At 39.4% G+C, this 17,157-nt stretch overlaps 1 protein-coding gene across 2 annotated transcripts in view; it reads left to right on the forward strand.

Annotated features, from left to right (window-relative positions):
* The window catches only part of LOC131438696 (sideroflexin-2), a 171,108-nt gene that overhangs the window by 15,458 nt on the left and 138,493 nt on the right, over positions 1–17,157 (forward strand). For both annotated transcript variants that reach the window (XM_058608873.1, XM_058608872.1), the window contains 2 exons: positions 5,638–5,795; positions 12,411–12,581. In XM_058608873.1, coding sequence (XP_058464856.1) covers positions 5,647–5,795; positions 12,411–12,581 — 320 coding nt within the window. In that variant the 5' untranslated portion in view covers positions 5,638–5,646. The remainder of the gene's footprint in view (positions 1–5,637; positions 5,796–12,410; positions 12,582–17,157) is intronic.

A 17,157-nucleotide genomic window follows, 5' to 3' on the forward strand; every position in this document is an offset into this window, starting at 1 on the left:
GGCAAACGCGCCATATGAATTATCCTCTTTGATACTCGTTTATACCAAACATTTCAGAAAAGTTGAATTTTGAACTATTTGAGATTATGCCACACAATTGAAAATTTTATCATAAAATTGTGATCATATTTCCGATGGCATGTAGCAAAAATTATGTTGATTCGTTAGATACAACAAGAGATATTCACGATCAAAAACTTATCACTCTCTCAGAGGGTAAATTTTGAAAAGGCACCCCATAGTAAAGTAAGTCGTATTCACGACAAAAAGTTTACATAAACTTTTCCGCATTTTTTTTATTGCTTGCGCAAAAGTATCAAAGAAATGAGCACGGTTGGAAATAAACGATAAAGGATTAAAATTCTGAGCCATGTAATCAAAATACAAGGACATAAAACGGGTTTGAGAGTTAAGCTCAACTAACCTTTCGGAGTTTTCTATCACCAGAGGATTCAAAATGTCGCATCGGATGAGCAAACGATATGAGAGATCCCAGAACCGGTTTGTCAATGGAAGAACGCCCGCCAGCACTTCGAGATTCATCGTATGAGTCGATTGCATGCAACCCAAGGCAATACGCTAACAGCGATACCGAATTCTTTCCAGCTTGATGAAATGAGTTTGATACAACCTGATCAGGTCTCCTGGTACGAAGAAATTTGATTCTCTGCTGTCATTTTTGTTTCAGATACCTAATGTGACATCCCCAGGTGCCTTTGGAGTCGAACCAGACCCCGAGATATTTAACACGTTGACGGACAATTGCGGCTATAGCCGTCAAAGCGAAGTTCACAATGTGGCATGACTGCTATAGCCGTCCAAAACGAAACGGTCGTTTTTAGACACTACGGCACTATAGCAGCACAAATGTGCACTTACTGGCGTATACGTAGAAGCATAGTGTCGTGTTTTGAAAACATCTTTTTAGGTTGAAGTTCATATTTCACCTGTTATACGAGTTGCATACAAAAATTGCTTGTTTGAACCATTAAACCTGTCATTTACGTTTTTAAATTTTTGCTGTTATAGCCGCCATCGTCCTATCACTTAGTGTATAGAGTCCGCTGGCGCCATGACGGTTATAGCCGCAACCTAATTAAAGGTACTAAATTAATCAAAGTTAAGTTTATTTAAGCAGAAAGAGTAAAACTATACTTCTAACATTCTAAAAGTCACAAAAACATATAGTGTCAATTTTCGAACTTCTCTTGTTCCTACTGTCCGTCAACGTGTTAAATGTGAAGACCTAAGCTATGGTTTCATCCCTTAGTTGAAGCTGTAATTGTGCTGGTTCTCGCTTCCTCGAAACTACAACCACCTCAGTTTCCTCCGTAGAGAACTCGATACCCATCTAAAGAGCCCATAATGACAAGTTGTCGAGAGTATCTTGTAATGGTCTTTGGAGATCGGCAGCGTTTTCTTTGCGTGCAAGGTGTGTTGATACATTCATCGATATTACTTACGTAAACATTGTATAAAAGGGCATGAGCATGAGCCCTGAGGAAGACCCATGTAGCTGAATCGTATTGTCGACAAATCACCATGAGCGAAGTACATGATTATGTAAACAAACTTCAAAACTGGCGAAAGACCATGCTGATGCAGCTTCTCAGATAGAATATTTATAGAAACTGAGTCAAAAGCCTCTTTAATGTCCAGGAAAGCTGACGCCATTTGGTCTTTACGAGCAAATGCCATTTGAATTTTTGTTGAGAGCAACACAAGACAATAGTTCGTTCCTTTGCCTCTGCGGAAGCCGAATTGTGCATCTGAAAGTAAGCCATTAATCTCGACCCGATTGTCTAGACGAAACAGAATCATTTTTTCGAACAATCTCCGGATACAGAAAAGCATAGCAATCGGCCGATACGAATTGTGATCGGAAGCTGGTTTTCCTGGTTTTTGGATGGCGATCACTTGCACTTGTCTCCAGTCGTGTGGGACAATGTTTTCACAACGGTGTTTCGTTTGTATTTGGTGTCGTGGCGCGAGTGATCTTCTGTTCCGGACCAGAGTCTGGGCATACTTTTATCCAGCGGTTGTAATATTCCTCGCCTTCATTCGTGGTGTTATGATTGCGCATTCGTCGAGCTGTGTTCCAAAGAGTGCTCATAGATGTTTCTTTCATAAAGCCGTCTATAAACCGACGCCACTAACCGCGTTACTTGGCTCTAATCAAGTTCTTAGTTTTAACGTAAAGTAAAGTCCTGGCATTACATTCCTTTTGTGGAATTTGGCATTTCTGTTTCAACAGACTTCGCAGCCGATTCTTAGTGTACAGAATCATTGCATAACTAGTACTATGGATCCTACTGACACTAAGAATCTAGTTTTAACGTCTAACGCCGCGTAATTCCGGTAATTATCAGGTGTTACATTTTTTCTGAATATTTTGTAAGCGGGGGCTCTCTACTCGTTTAAATTTGTGCACTCTTTGTCCTACCTAGGGTTGGGAGGACGGATGTTAGTTTTTGCGCCGGGTACTCGTTTCGTCTGAGCTTGAATCGCAGTATCGAGAATCAAGCCAGCCAAAAACGTGTAGTCTTCCTCCGGAGGAAATTGTTGAGTTCTTTCAAATTTCTCAGATATCGAGGTCGCATAGCTATTCCAATAAATATTTCGTGTAAGTTCATACGAAACATTGATTGTCTTCGATGGTTTTGAGCTGCTGGTGATTGATATTAAGATCGATAGATGATCGCTATCGTGGTAATTAGGAATTACCTCCCACGTGCAATCCAACCGTAGCGATGTCGAGCAAAGGGATAAATACAGCGTCATTTCTCCCGTATTCAAGATTGTTATATTGAAGTTGTCGCAAATATAATCATAGCTGATCTGTTATCGTCGTGAAGACAGCCCCATCCCGTACCGTGTGAGTTAAAGTCTCCTAAAACCAACGTCGATGCTGAAAGGAGTTCTATGATATCACTGAGCCGTCGATGCCCAACCAAGGCTCTAGGGGGAATGTAGATGGAAGCAATGCAAAGGTACTTACCTTTGATTGTAACATGACATGTGACAACTTCAATACCTGGTATCGATGGGAGGTTAATTCGATAAATAGAATAGCACTTTTTGGTCCCCAAAAGTACTCCTCCGTAGGGATCATCTCTATCCAGGCGAATAATGTTAAAATCGTGGAAGTTTAGTAATATTTCAGAAGTTAGCCAAGTTTCGTACAATGCAAATGCGTCACATTTCAGATTATTTACTAGAAATTTAAAAGAATCTATTTTTGGGATGATACTTCTGCAATTCCACTGTAAAACAGTGATTAGATCCGTGCCCTCGGTGGATGATTTAGCCATCGAAGGATACAATCGCTGAGAGAAGGGGTAAATTTGCAGTCAACTGCTTCAAATATGTTTTTACTGTTGGCATGAAAGCAATTAAAATGCTCTAAAAGGGTCCGAAATATTGAAAGCTGTAAAAATTCAGTCCACAACATCAGAGAACTTGATAAGTCCAGCAGCAGGGACCAGGAGCTTTTTGCTTCGGTGGTTTGTCACGATTCCCGTTAGCTGTAAATTTTCGAAGCCCTTCGGAAGACACCTTCGAACCCTTACTAGGTAGCTTATGAGAGGATTTATTTATTCTTTTCATACAGCCTTGAGTGACCGCCGAAGATGGACCTTTCAAAGGGTCATCAGAATCGCTCTCGTCAGTTGACAAGTAGGTATATGGGTTCGTTGTCTGTGGCACTTTTAAGCATCTCGGCAAAGGAACGCTTAGAGTGTTCCTTTAGGGAATGCTTCATTTAATCACCTCGCAGTTTGTACGCAGGACATGCCATTATGTCATGCGGACCCTCCTTGCAGTAGAGACACTTTTCAGCATCCTTACCGCAAGAACCATCCGCATGAGTCTCCCCACAGTTTGCACAACGTGGCTTATTGCTGCAATGGGTAGCTGTATGCTCCAATTGTTTTCAATTAGTACAATTCATTACTCGAGGTACAAAAAGACGAACAGGCAGATGAACCCGGTCCAAGAGGATGTAGTTAGGCAAAGCCGATCCGGTGAAGGTAACACGATAAGAGTCAGATTGGGGATAAGACTTTGTTCCATCCCCGGCGATCGATACTGAATGAAATCGCTTGCAGTCCAGTATCTTGACGTTCTTAAGTGAGGGGTCCTTAAAACAACCCGCCCCGTACTTAAGAATGTCCTCGCAAGTCAAACTCGAATCGGTGACCACACCGTCGATTTCTACTTCGCGAGTTGGCACGTAGACGCAGTACTTCAGCGTAAAAGGATCCTTTTGAACAAACTCATTAGCCTGTTTTGAGCTGGTAAACAAGACCTTGAGCTTGTTTTCCCGTATTCTATCAATACGCGAGGTCAGATCTCGTGATTTTTTCACGATATTTAATTTGTTTTCCTTTGACTTGGTCCGGTAATAAACCGCGTAAGGCCCGGCCGGGAGTGTAAGCCCATCGGGATAACTCTTTATGCGAGACTTATTCCTGCCAACAGAATTCTCCATCTGATCATCAAGAAGTGGGGGGTCGGAATTTAAATTTGACATGTTGCGGAGCTACCTCCGCGCAGAAGTAAATGAATCGGGGAGAAATATAACGATCGAATGCAGGAAGGAAAAAAACTAAATAATAATACTTAACTTAAATCCATGGGGACCACCAAGGCCCAGCCCTCGTCGATCGGCGTATCGCCGCTTAGATGGTGTGCAAAAAACCTCCGAGAGGAAAAAGCACACTCTTTTGTAATCCGCACAGTGATATCACATACACTGCTGGACCTGTCTTGATCGATTAAACAATCACCGGTTAACGGTACTGTTTCGATCGTCCGCTCACAACAATGCACTGCTTCAGTGTATAATGCACTATTGTTTATTACACAATAGCGATCTAGTTTTGATCATCCGGTCACTTTATCACACACGGCACTGGTTTTCAACGCTTTCGCAGCAAACACAAGGCATGTCCGTTCTCTCGGAAGGTTGAAACGGCAATGACTCAAAACCGTTATTCCCAATATTAGGCTCAAATGAAAGATCTTATGGTTCCACCAAATATTACTGCATATATTCGGATGCAACAAACATTTAAATCGTCATTTAGAGTGCGATGGCAAAATTGTATAAAATCTCAAAATTTGAATAAAAACTAGTAGCGTTTGTACGTCATGTTAGTTGGTGGCCGTACGAACCGACTTCGATTACACCGGTTCTCGAGTTCCGGTACCGGAAGTGCATATAATAGTGAACCATTTCGTTCTCTGAAGCATGACCTACTCGAGTAAATGACTGTTTCATTCTGTATGTTATACTAGTAAATGCACAAGCAATGATTTCTTGGTTTATCTCAAAAATCGAAGAGAAAATTTTTGAATAGAATACCACAATATTATACATGAGAAAGGCATCATTACACCACTAGGTGGATTAAAACAGTTTTTTTCATCCATCTCTGATAAAATTTGTCACATATACACAGCAATACATACATATTCACACATACACACAGACAAATCGTGATCTCGACGAACTAAGTCGAATAGTTTATGACACTTGACCTCCGTTCAAAAGTAGATTTTCACAGTGATTGTATGGCCTTTCTGTATAAAAAAGTCGAAAACATTAATTGCTTATTTTATTTTTTCATTCTTCAGCGCAATATTATGGTTGAAATTGATATCGACAAACCGTTATGGAATTTGAATACATTCAGCGGCCGTTTCATGCACTTTTTATGGGTCACTGATCCTAGAACATGTTTTACGTCGGAAAAGGAACTGCTGGAGGCGAAAGAAATGGTTTCAAAAGCGAGGTAAGTGCAAGTTTTTATAGCGTAATAAAATATAGTTTTTTGTAAGCAAATATTATTTGATATTAGGAAAAGGTTTGAAAGAAACTCAATGGACTGGCGTTTACTTTAAAAATCACAAACCTTTGTCTTAGCACAAACTCCAACAAACAGTTAAAACCAACACAGGTTTTGTCGTGAATACGACTTACTTTACTATGGGGTGCCTTTTCAAAATTAGCCATATGGAAGAATGGGCAGAACTTAATCGTGAATATCTCGACTTGTATTAATGGTAGCAACATAATTCTTTCACCATTTCATCAAAAATATGATCAGGAATTTGGGATAATATTTTGAACAGTATGAGATAACCACAAACAACTCAAAAATTAAGTTTTCTCAAAATTTCAAAATAATGCGGAAAACTCTCTACTTTCGCTTGGGTTTTTCGCGCAAGGACGACGATTTTGAGGTAGTCAGGCACATATCTTCAACTGAATGCGTATAGAAGGGGAACCGTGGTGAGAATCGATCATTTCTTTTCGTGCGTTCGATTAAGGCAGATGTCGTGGGAGTTAAACCTTCAACCAGCAGCGACGGAGAGAGCGCCTTCTGCGTGGTTAAAACCTCAAACGCTCAGGTAGCAACTTTTATTCGCTTGCTGGCCTTCAAGGCGAGCAGACTGCCATCGCGAGAGTTAAACCGACGACACGACCAGGCACTCCGAATAAAAATTTGCATTAAAATTGTCCGTTAACGATTTACCGCCAGTTACCAAAAATATAGCGACCCCCTGATAAAGATAAAAATAATCTTCTCGAGTAACACTGCTTAAGTTGCTATGAACTAGTTACCAAGGATCCCCAGGATAAATAAACAAACATTTTGTGAAAGTTGTGGAATCGTTCCATAAGTTTTTAATTTGGTTCCCTCTGCGTTCAGTGAATTCCTGAGAACAACTCGAGGATGTAGACCAATGAAATGCCACAGCCATCATCAGTACAATTAAAGTAGGTGCCTCAATTTTGTTTCTGTATTTTGAGAACATTAATTATTTTGTATGTAAACATACAATCATAACACTCCAAACATTGTCTTGAACAACCTGTTTATTGCATATTTTTTTATTCAGAATCATTTCTATTCATTGCAGTGTTCCTGAAGTAGGACATTAACAGTCATTACAGAGGCAAAGCTCAGGAGACGGATTTATAATATCAATATTTTTATGAAAAAGAAAGTAAAATAAATAAAAATGAAACATAAGCAACTTTTGAATTCCACGTTACGTTTTTTTTCTATAAAAATCTTTCGTATTCAAAGCAACCGTACTAATCATCGCCTAATTCGTTGTGCCACAATCGATGCATGACTAAAAAAACAAAACCAATACTTTTGATAGCACTTTCAATCTCAAGATGAGAGTTACGAAAGAAAAATAGTATAATTAATCAAATTCCATAAGTATTATATTGATCCGGATGCCCAAAAGAAATAGATAGTTCTTTTAAGTTACCAGATATTTTTTTATTTTATGCATATTTTTGCTTGAAGAAAATGTTTCTCCCTCACTTGGTTTCTTCTGACAATAAGTGCAATACACGGATTTTATAATAAAAATGAATAATTCTGATAAATATAATTAGGAAATTAGTTTGTTTCTCCATCAGCAATTGTTCGACTTTCAAGATTTCTAAAGATTTTTGCGTCGTCTTACGATCACTGATTATCGCTTGCAAATAGAAAGTACACTTACAGCTCACATTATTTTTAACCCAATTATTTTATCGATGGGCTGACTGTAAATGTTAGCATATCAATACAATTCATGAAAAAAAAATCCGTAACTCAGACTTGAATGTAGGATTTTAAATCCGTAGAAAACTTCGTTCGTTCAATTGCAAGTGGATCCTTTTGGTTTTCACAACAGAAAAATTCTTTTAGCAAACCCGAATGACTAGTCGATCCACTGCTCTGATGCTGAAAGAGTTTCCACGGGAAAAGAATTTTCCACTCGGAAAATACATTTTAATTATTCGCTTTAAAATATCCGATTTGCAGTTTGTTTTGTTTACATTTCTCACATCTTCAAAACGCAGTAACCAAGGTTACGGTAACTGTTAATTAAAATCAATAATTTATCAACATGTGTTGCCAGTTTCAACATTTTTTCAAGGGATTACATTTTGACATTACCAGTTACTGAGGGGTAGTTGAATTTACGATACAGTTTTAATAGACGAGTGGCTGGTCGTGTCGTCGGTTAAACCATCAACCAGCAGCGACGGAGAGAGCGCCTTCTGCGTGGTTAAAAGTAGAGCTGTGCGCCGATCAAAATTGTCAACATCGGCGGCTGAAGCGTCTTTTTGACCAGCGGCGGCGGCGAATCGGCGTGAAGCTATTTCCTGAAAACATCGGCGGCGGAGGCGGCGCGATTCGGCGTAATCAATTATAAACATATTATAAATTTTAATATTGATTCACACAGGACAATAATAAACGGAAAAAATGTTGCAAATCACTACTGTCGATATGAAAATTTTCGGAAGAACCCTCCTTTTCTTGGTTCCATTTTTCATTTTCAGATGTCGCGACCGATAATGTGCCAATAGCTCGAAACCTTTTAAATAAAGGCAGAAAATAGACTTTGAATCAAACGACATTGGCTTCGGTTGACATCGGTAGTACTGATTTTCAGTATAAGTAGGAGGAAAGTGACTGTACTGTAATTTTCATGAAAACTGTAAAGAATTTTCCACATTGATAAAATCATTTTTTCGGCTGATGTAATATAATCGGCGGCACGATTGAAATGTGATAACCGGCGCGCTGATCATCTTTTTCTTAAATTGGCGGTGTGTCGAAATTATCGGCGGCGGCGGCGTGGCGTGGCGGCGCACAGCTCTAGTTAAAAGCACAAACGCTCAGGTAGCAACTTTCATTCGCTTGCTGGCCTTCAAGGCGAGCAGACTGCCATCGCGAGAGTTAAACCATCAACCAGCAGCGACGGAGAGAGCGCCTTCTGCGTGGTTAAAAGCTCAAACGCTCAGGTAGCAACTTTCATTCGCTTGCTGGGCTTCAAGGCGAGCAGACTGCCATCGCGAGAGTTAAACCATCAACCAGCAGCGAAGGAGAGAGCGCCTTCTGCGTGGTTAAAATCTCAAACGCTCAGGTAGCAACTCTCATTCGCTTGCTGGCCTTCAAGGCGAGCAGACTGCCATCGCGGGAGTTAAACCAACAGCGACGGAGAGAGCACCTGCCTTCATTTGGTTTTCGGTAGTCGTAACGAGAAGTTAATTTTCAGATTTTAGTTCCGCAATATAGGTTTAGAATTCAGAGCCTGCGTGCTGAAACTGGATTCTGGAACTGTATTCCGGAACTTATTTGAGTTTCGAAATTTCAATTCTAGAATTTATTTATGTTTATTATGGGGCGCCTTTTCAAAATAGCCATATGGAAGAATGGGCAGAACTTAATCGTGAATATCTCGACTTGTATTAAAGGCAGCAACATAATTCTTTCAATATTTCATCAAAAATATGATCAGGAATTTATGATAATATTTTGAACAGTGTGAGATAACCACAAACAACTCCAAAGTTAAGTTTTCTGAAAATTAAAAAAAACGCGGAAAACTCTTTACTTTTGCTTGGTTTTTTCGCGCAAGGACGACGATTTTGAGGTAATCAGGCACATATCTTCAACTTAACGTTATAAAAGGAGAATCGTGGTCGAAAATCGTTCATTTCTTCTTATGCATTGGAAGAAAGCAGACGGGGCGAGATAACGTATTCAAACAGCGGCATCGGAGAGCGCACCTTCTTCGTGGTTGAAAACCTCAAACGCTCAGGTCGTAGTTCTCATTCGTCATGTAACACTCGATGTGGATAGACGAATAACCTACTACGACTAATTTCGATTTTGTTTTATTTTTTATTCACAGTTGTCTACCTACCCAAGCTATGGGTAAAACGCGCCATAGATCCGAGAAGGATCAAAAGGATGCTAAGCGTCTGAAACCAAGTGATGTACAGGTAAACGACCGTTTGCTGAGTAGAAACCAATATGCTGATCTGCCAGTTGATGTCGAAGAGGAACTGCGGAAGAAGGAAAAAATGCCGCCTTTCTACCTGAAGGTCTTCCCACCAACTCTACGCTCGGATTTCAACACATTGATCAGCAAAGGACTACAGGGTACAATCCGTTTATGTACTGAAGGCTACAAAATAACTGTTCCAGCTTTGAACCACTACAAAGCAGTGGAATTGTACCTGAAGCAGACAAAAGCGGAATACTTCACACACGATATTGCCGCCAACAAACCTATGAAGGTTGTACTTCCAGAACTACCCGACATGGTGGAAGCCGAACTAGAGCAGGCACTGTCGGAGGCTGGACTATAGCCAGTGATGGTGTTTAAAATTAAACGACATAATACGGACAAAAAGTTTAGAGATCAACTGTACCTGGTTCATCTGGAGAAGGGCTCCATCACGATGAGTCAACTGAAAACGATAAAATCGTTATTCCACATAATCATCGAATGGCAAAAGTATAAACCGGTACATCGGGATGTCACACAGTGCACAAACTGTTTGAACTACGGCTATGGAGCGAGGAATTGCCACATGAAAAGTCGGTGCGGGAAATGTGCCGAACCACACAATACCAACGATTGCCTACTAGAGGACAAGTTATGCGCCATGGATTGCAGCGATTACAAAAAAGCTGTTACAACTTTCGAAACATGGGTCTTGCATTGTTATGAACAAAAACACTATGTCATGAAGATCTTCATATTGCGTCCGCTTTTCATGCAATACTCTGTCCAAACGCAGCAAGTGTAATATATATATGGCACCAGTGATGGTGTCAACTAATTTGAACTGCTCATAATAAATAGCGCCTAGTTGATCCCACCACATACACTTCTTCTGTTGTTCGGATCGTTTCTTGCAGTCTATACAAAAATCCCCATATTTGTACCGCGAAAACCACTTTATGCATGTTTGCTCAGCGTTATTTTTCATTTTACATAGTTTAAAAAGATACTTTAACGTAATAAAATTCTACTATTATCAGCAAAGCGGTAGTATTTAACCAAATTTTGCTTCTTTTATTTAAAATTTGCATTCTTCCATAAAATTGAATCGAAACACTTAAAAATGTAAAATGCAGAACATTTTCCAACCAATTAATATTTATGTGAAAAACAAAAAGAACACTTTTTCGTTTGTTACTCTCTCATCTTTTTTCATAGTGCAATAAACTTCATTAGTTGCAAATTACAACATATCAGATATTAATCACAAATTAATATTTATGTGAAAAACAAAAAAAACACTTTTTCGTTTGTTACTCTCCCATCTTTACTCATAGTGCAGTAATCTTCATCAGCTGCAAGTTTCAACAAGTTTGTAACTCTCCCATCTTTACTCATAGTGCAATGAACTTTATCAGTTGCAAGTTACAACATATCAGAAATTAATCAAAAATTAATATTTATGTGAAAAGCAAAAAAAACACTTTTTCGTTTGTTACTCTGCCATCTTTATTCATAGTGCAATAAACTTCATCAGCTGCGAGTTACAACAAATTTGCTACTCTCCTATCTTTACTCATAGTGTAATAAACTTCATCAGTTGCAAGTTACAACATATCATAGATTAATGAAAAATTAATATTTATATGAAAAACAAAATAAACACTTATTCGTTTGTTACTCTCCCATCTTTACTCATAGTGCAATAAACTTCATCAGCTGCAAGTTACAACATATCGGAAAATAAAAATATTAAGATAAGCCCTTTTGGAGAAAATTGAGGTTTTCAAGATATAAGGAATTTTTTTTTCAGTGTATACGTTTTCCACACAACTTTAATCAGTATCTGAAACATTAGTGAAAGCTCCAAATCAATCACGGAATAAAAGATACACAAGTTAATTATTTAAAAAATGCGTTATTTTCCGGTCCGTAGTAAACGGTTCGTCATGTCACTTTAAGGTGGATCGAATATTTTTTCTAACATTATCAATATATTCAGAGACCTCAAATTAATAATAAAAATTCATCTAGCTGACGTATATCGATGTATTTATGGTTTTTGCAACTTTTGTATATGTTAGAGACGCTGTGCCACACAGCCAACGCTACGATCGATCTACTACGCACAGTCTTCGAAGATCGAATTATCAGTCGAAATTTGGATGTCGTTTGGCCGCCTAGGAGCTATGATTTGACGCCGTTAGAATATTATCCTTGGGGGGCTAAGTGTTATGTGGACAAGCCAGAGACAATTCAAGCCTTGAAGGACAGCATTCGTGCAGCCATAGCTGAAATAAAGCTGCATACAATCGAAAATGTACTAAAAACTGGACCGATTGTATGGCGTACTGCAAGGCCAGCCGAGGCAGCCATTTGAATGAAATTGTATTCCACAATTAACCGGAAGGATTGTACTTTAATATGAAAAAATAAATTTTGAAATCGGATGAACCGTTTGTGTTTTATTGCATGTTTAAAAAACAAGTTGCATGGCGGACCCTGTAGAAAACCCAACATCCGAGATTCCTATCTTACACGTTTTCATAGCCACAATTTTAATAACGTATTATTTCTTCCATATTTTTTTATAGACAAAACAAACGGATAGATAATGTTTCAATTGACGAAATTCATCGTGCCAAAAAACTGTACGAAAGCGCGTTTCATCCTGATAGTGGAGAATTACAGAACATATTTGGAAGAATGAGCTTTCAAATGCCTGGAGGTATGGCAATTACTGGAGCTATGCTGCAATGGTACAGGTAGGAGATTTACGCTTCGAGACACATTGGTTCTTAGTTCTTAATATCGGGATAAAATTTATTAGATGATTAATATTGAGTTAAAAGTAGATGACCATTACAACTTTAACCCATTACAATCCGTGGTTTTTAAAATTTGAACCAAATGAACTGATATCATCATACTACGTGTTGAAGATTTTGATAGATGCAAAAACCACTGTTACAAATCTTTTCTGAACGAAATTATCTCATCTTATAATATATCATTCACACAAACGTTAGCTCAAATTCTACATTATTTTACACATTTTTTCATAGATGTGACTTTTTCAAAGTCTCTGCTGATGCTTTGTCTCAAGATATAAGTATGTGTTTCAGCACCGGAGCGGTTTCTTGAGTCGACCGAATAGGGAAAAAGTCGCAGGCGATTTCGGTGTTGGCTGAATGGTATTCGTTTCGTTTTTTTAGCCAAATGTTCACTGATAACGATGGCATTGTGTGACGGTGCGTTTCTGATGTGTGCGGAGTTTTCTGATGAGAGATACTGAAAGATTCATTAAAGCAGATTGGTTTTTATGTATATCACCTTATAGTGCCCACCTTAGCCAACGAGTCTGCCTTTTCATTTCCCGGAATTGAACAATGCAATGGAACCCAGACTAAAGATTTTACATAAGACCGTTCAGATAAAGCTCTCAAATGTTCCCGTATGGGAATATGGGGGAAGCTTTCCTGGCTTCATTGCCCGGAGAGCCTCTATTGAACTTATACTTTCCTTGACAATGAAGTCTTTGGGAATGGTTTCAATAATCTCAAAGGTGTATTGAATAGCAGCTAATTCTGCGACGTTAACTGAAGCCGGATCACCAAGTTTGTACGAAAATGTAATGTTCTGATTGAAGATGCCGAAGCCTGTGGACTCGTTGATGTATGATCCGTCGGTGTAAAACACCTTTTCACATTTGAATGTTCTATATTTAAGAAAGAAACATTAATATTCTGAGCCATGTAATCAAAATACAAGGATATAAAACGGGTCTGAGAATTGTGCTCGACAAGCCTTTCGAAGTTTTCAATCACCATCGCATTCAAGATATCGCATCGGATTACCAATCAATATGAGAGATCCCATAATCGGTTTTTCAACGTATCGTTATGAACGATACTGAATTCTTTCCAGCTTGATGAAAAGGGTGTGCGCCGCGAATCGGAAGCAGAAGCATCCTTATTCCATCACGGACAATATCGTTGTTTGGTACAACCTGATCAGGCCTCCTATGTGGGTACCCCACCATGATCCGGTTATTGCACGAGAAATGTGTATTCTCTGTTGGGATTTTTCTTCATATACCTAATGTGACATCCCCAGATGCCTTTGGAGTGGAACCAGACACCGAGATATTTGAATGTGAAGACTGAGCTATGGTTTCACCCCTTAGTTGAAGCTGTGATTTAACTCTTTCCTGCTTACAAGAAAATACAACCAGCTCAGTTTTCTCGGTGGAGAACTCAATACCCATTTGAAGTGACCATGTGGGTAAGTTTTCGAGGTTATCTTGTAATAGTCCTTGGAGATCGGCTGCTTTGGGTCCTATAATAGACACAACGGTGTCGTCGGCAAGCTGTCTTAGCGAGCAAGGTGTATGGATACATTTATCGGTATCATTTACGAAAAAGTTGTATAAAAGGGGGCTGAAACTTGAGCTCTGGGGAAGACCCATGTAATTGAATCGTATTGTCAACAAATTACCATGTGCGAAATACATGTGTTTCTTAGACAATAGATTTTACAAAAAGTTATTTAAAACTGGTGAAAGACCATGCTGAAGCAGCTTCCTACATAAGATGTTTATAGAGGCTGAGTCAAAAGCCCCCATTATGCGAAAAACCAAATTGTGTATTCGAAAGCAAGTCATTAGTCTCGACTCTGGATACAGGAAACCATAACAATCGGCCGATAAGAAATGTGATCGGAGACTGGTTTCCCTGGCTTTTGAATGGCGATAACTCTCACTTGTCTCCAGTCGTGTGGAACAATATTACCCTCAAGGAACATGTAGAATAAATTCAACAAGCGCCTTTTGGCAGAGTCAGGCAGATTCTTCAACAAGTTGAATTCAATTCTTTCAAATCCCGGGCTTTATTGTTACATGACAAGAGCGCAAGTGAGAACTATACCATCGAAAACGGCGGTTCGTTTGTATTCAATGACGCGGAAGATCTTCTTTTCCGGAACAGAATCGGGACATACTTTTTAGCGGAATTGAATATCCAACGGCTAGAATATTCCTCGCTTTCGTTCGTGGTTGGTTGCGCATTCGTCGGACTGTCGACCGTAGCAGTGATTAGTAACCAAATCTCTTTGCTTGACAAAGTTCTATATTTGCATTTCTAGTACCGCGTAATTCCAATAATTACCAGGGTTCCATTCTTTCTGCAATGAGGGATTCTGAGTGCTAACGATCTTTCCGCGTTCAGTGATGAGCACTCTTTGTCCCACCATTGGGAGAACTGATGTTTGTTTTCACGCCGGGTACATGTTTCGTCTGAGCTTGAATCGTAGTATTGAGGATCAAGCCAAACATAAACGTGTACTCTTCCTCCGGAGTTCTTTTGTTGTTTCAAGTTTCTCAGACATCGAGATTGCGTAGCATTTCCAATCGATATTTTGTGTGAGGTTATACGAAACATAGAGTTTTTCCGATGGTCTTAAACCGCTGGCGATTGAAATTACGATAGGTAGATGATCGCTACCGTGAGGATCGGGGATTACCTTATAATGTTAAAATCGTGGAAGTTTAGTGATACATCAGAGGTCAGCCAAGTTTCGCACCATGCAAATGAGTCACATTTCAGATTGTTCACTAGAAATTTGAAGGTTCTAGGTTTGGGATGATACTTCTACAATTCCACTGTAAAACTGGTTCTCTATCGGGTTTTCAGGGATATTTGGGTATTTTGGTGTTTCAGAAATTAGTAGGAATTCCTTCAGGAAATTGAGTTTTCCAAAGCCAGGAACTTTTGGTTCAATCGCAGTTTGTACGCGGGACATGCCATTAGGTTATGCGGACCCTCCGTACAGTAGAGACACTTCTCAATATCTTTACCACAAGAGCCTTCTCGCAATTTGCACAGCGGGGCTTATTGCTGCAATGTGATGTCCCAGTTGCTTGTAGTTGGTGCAATTCATTAAACGCGGAACGAAAAGGCGAACAGGGAGACGAATTCGGCCCAGAACGATGTAGTTGGGCAAAGCCGAGCCGACGAAACTCACCCGACTCGAGTTCGACCCCCAGTATGATTTGGTACCGTCCTCTGCGATGGACAATGAATCTAATCGCTTGCAATTCAGAATCTTAACGTTCTTAAGTAAGAAGTTTTTGAAAAAATCGCCCCGTACTTAAGAACGTCCTTGCAAGTCAGACTGGAATCGGTGATCACGCCGTCTATCTTGGTTTCACGAGTTGGGATGTACACACGATACTCCCACGAAAAAAGCATACATTGAACGATCTCGTTAGCCTATTTTGAACTGGTTAACTGGACCCCAAGCTTGTCGGGGCGCACTTTGTCAATATTCTGAACAGTAGTGCATCGCTTGGTCAGGTCTCTCGTTAATGGGAGAATGTTTAACTTTTTGCTTTCTCTAAAGCAAGGTAGTAGAATTGCTGGAAAACCGACTATCGAAAGGAGCCTCGGAGGCCCATAGTGTTATGTACCAATTGGCTTAGCTCGACGAGATCGAAAAATGTCTGTGTGTGTATGTATGTGCACCTTTTAACGAATTTTTTAAACCGATTTCAACAAATTTAGGCCTGTTTGAAAGTTAGTAATGGGCCATTGATCAAGTTCGAAGATCAAATGACTGCGACTTCTGGTTGGAGAGATACGATTGTATGAGTGACGTAACCGACAAAACGCGTTGTTTTTTACCGCGTGAGTTTATCGGAGATGGCTGAACCGATTTAAACAAGCCTAGGCTCGTTTGAAAGCTACCATTGGGCCATTGTTCTAATTCAAAAATCAAACGGCTGTGACTTTGGCTCTGGAGATATGATGGTGTAAGTGACGTAACCGGCAAAACACGGTTTTTACCACTCTAATGTATATAAGGGTGCCAATATTTTGGGATCATATCTAATTTCGTAAAGTGGTAGGCTCAAAAGTTTAAACACCTAAAAAAAAAAGACCCCATGCAAAATTTGAGCTAAATCGAATATGGGTAAGGGGTGTTACCAGGCGGTTCAGATTTGAAAATTTTCAATCTTGAAAAATTACCATAGGGGGTACATGAGATTTCCAAAATTAAATTTTTTTTTTTTGATGCCAAACGCCTTAGAATTGCATGAAACTTCGAGATTTAGTGCTACTTCGAAATTTTTGTTTTTGAAACTAATCAACTTTGTTTTCAATCGATGACGTCGATGCTCTCAAAAAGAAAATTTTTGGCATCGAAAATGATTTTTCGATTTCGGAAATTTTATGTTATCCCCCCTATGGTGATTATTCAAGATCTATGAACATTTTACTTAGTGGACTAAGAAGAGTTTTTTAGATTAGCATCACTTTTCTCAGACAAATAGGCAACGCAAAT

This window comes from Malaya genurostris, chromosome 3, assembly GCF_030247185.1.
Source record: "Malaya genurostris strain Urasoe2022 chromosome 3, Malgen_1.1, whole genome shotgun sequence".
In the NCBI taxonomy this organism is placed as follows: Eukaryota; Metazoa; Arthropoda; class Insecta; order Diptera; family Culicidae; genus Malaya; species Malaya genurostris.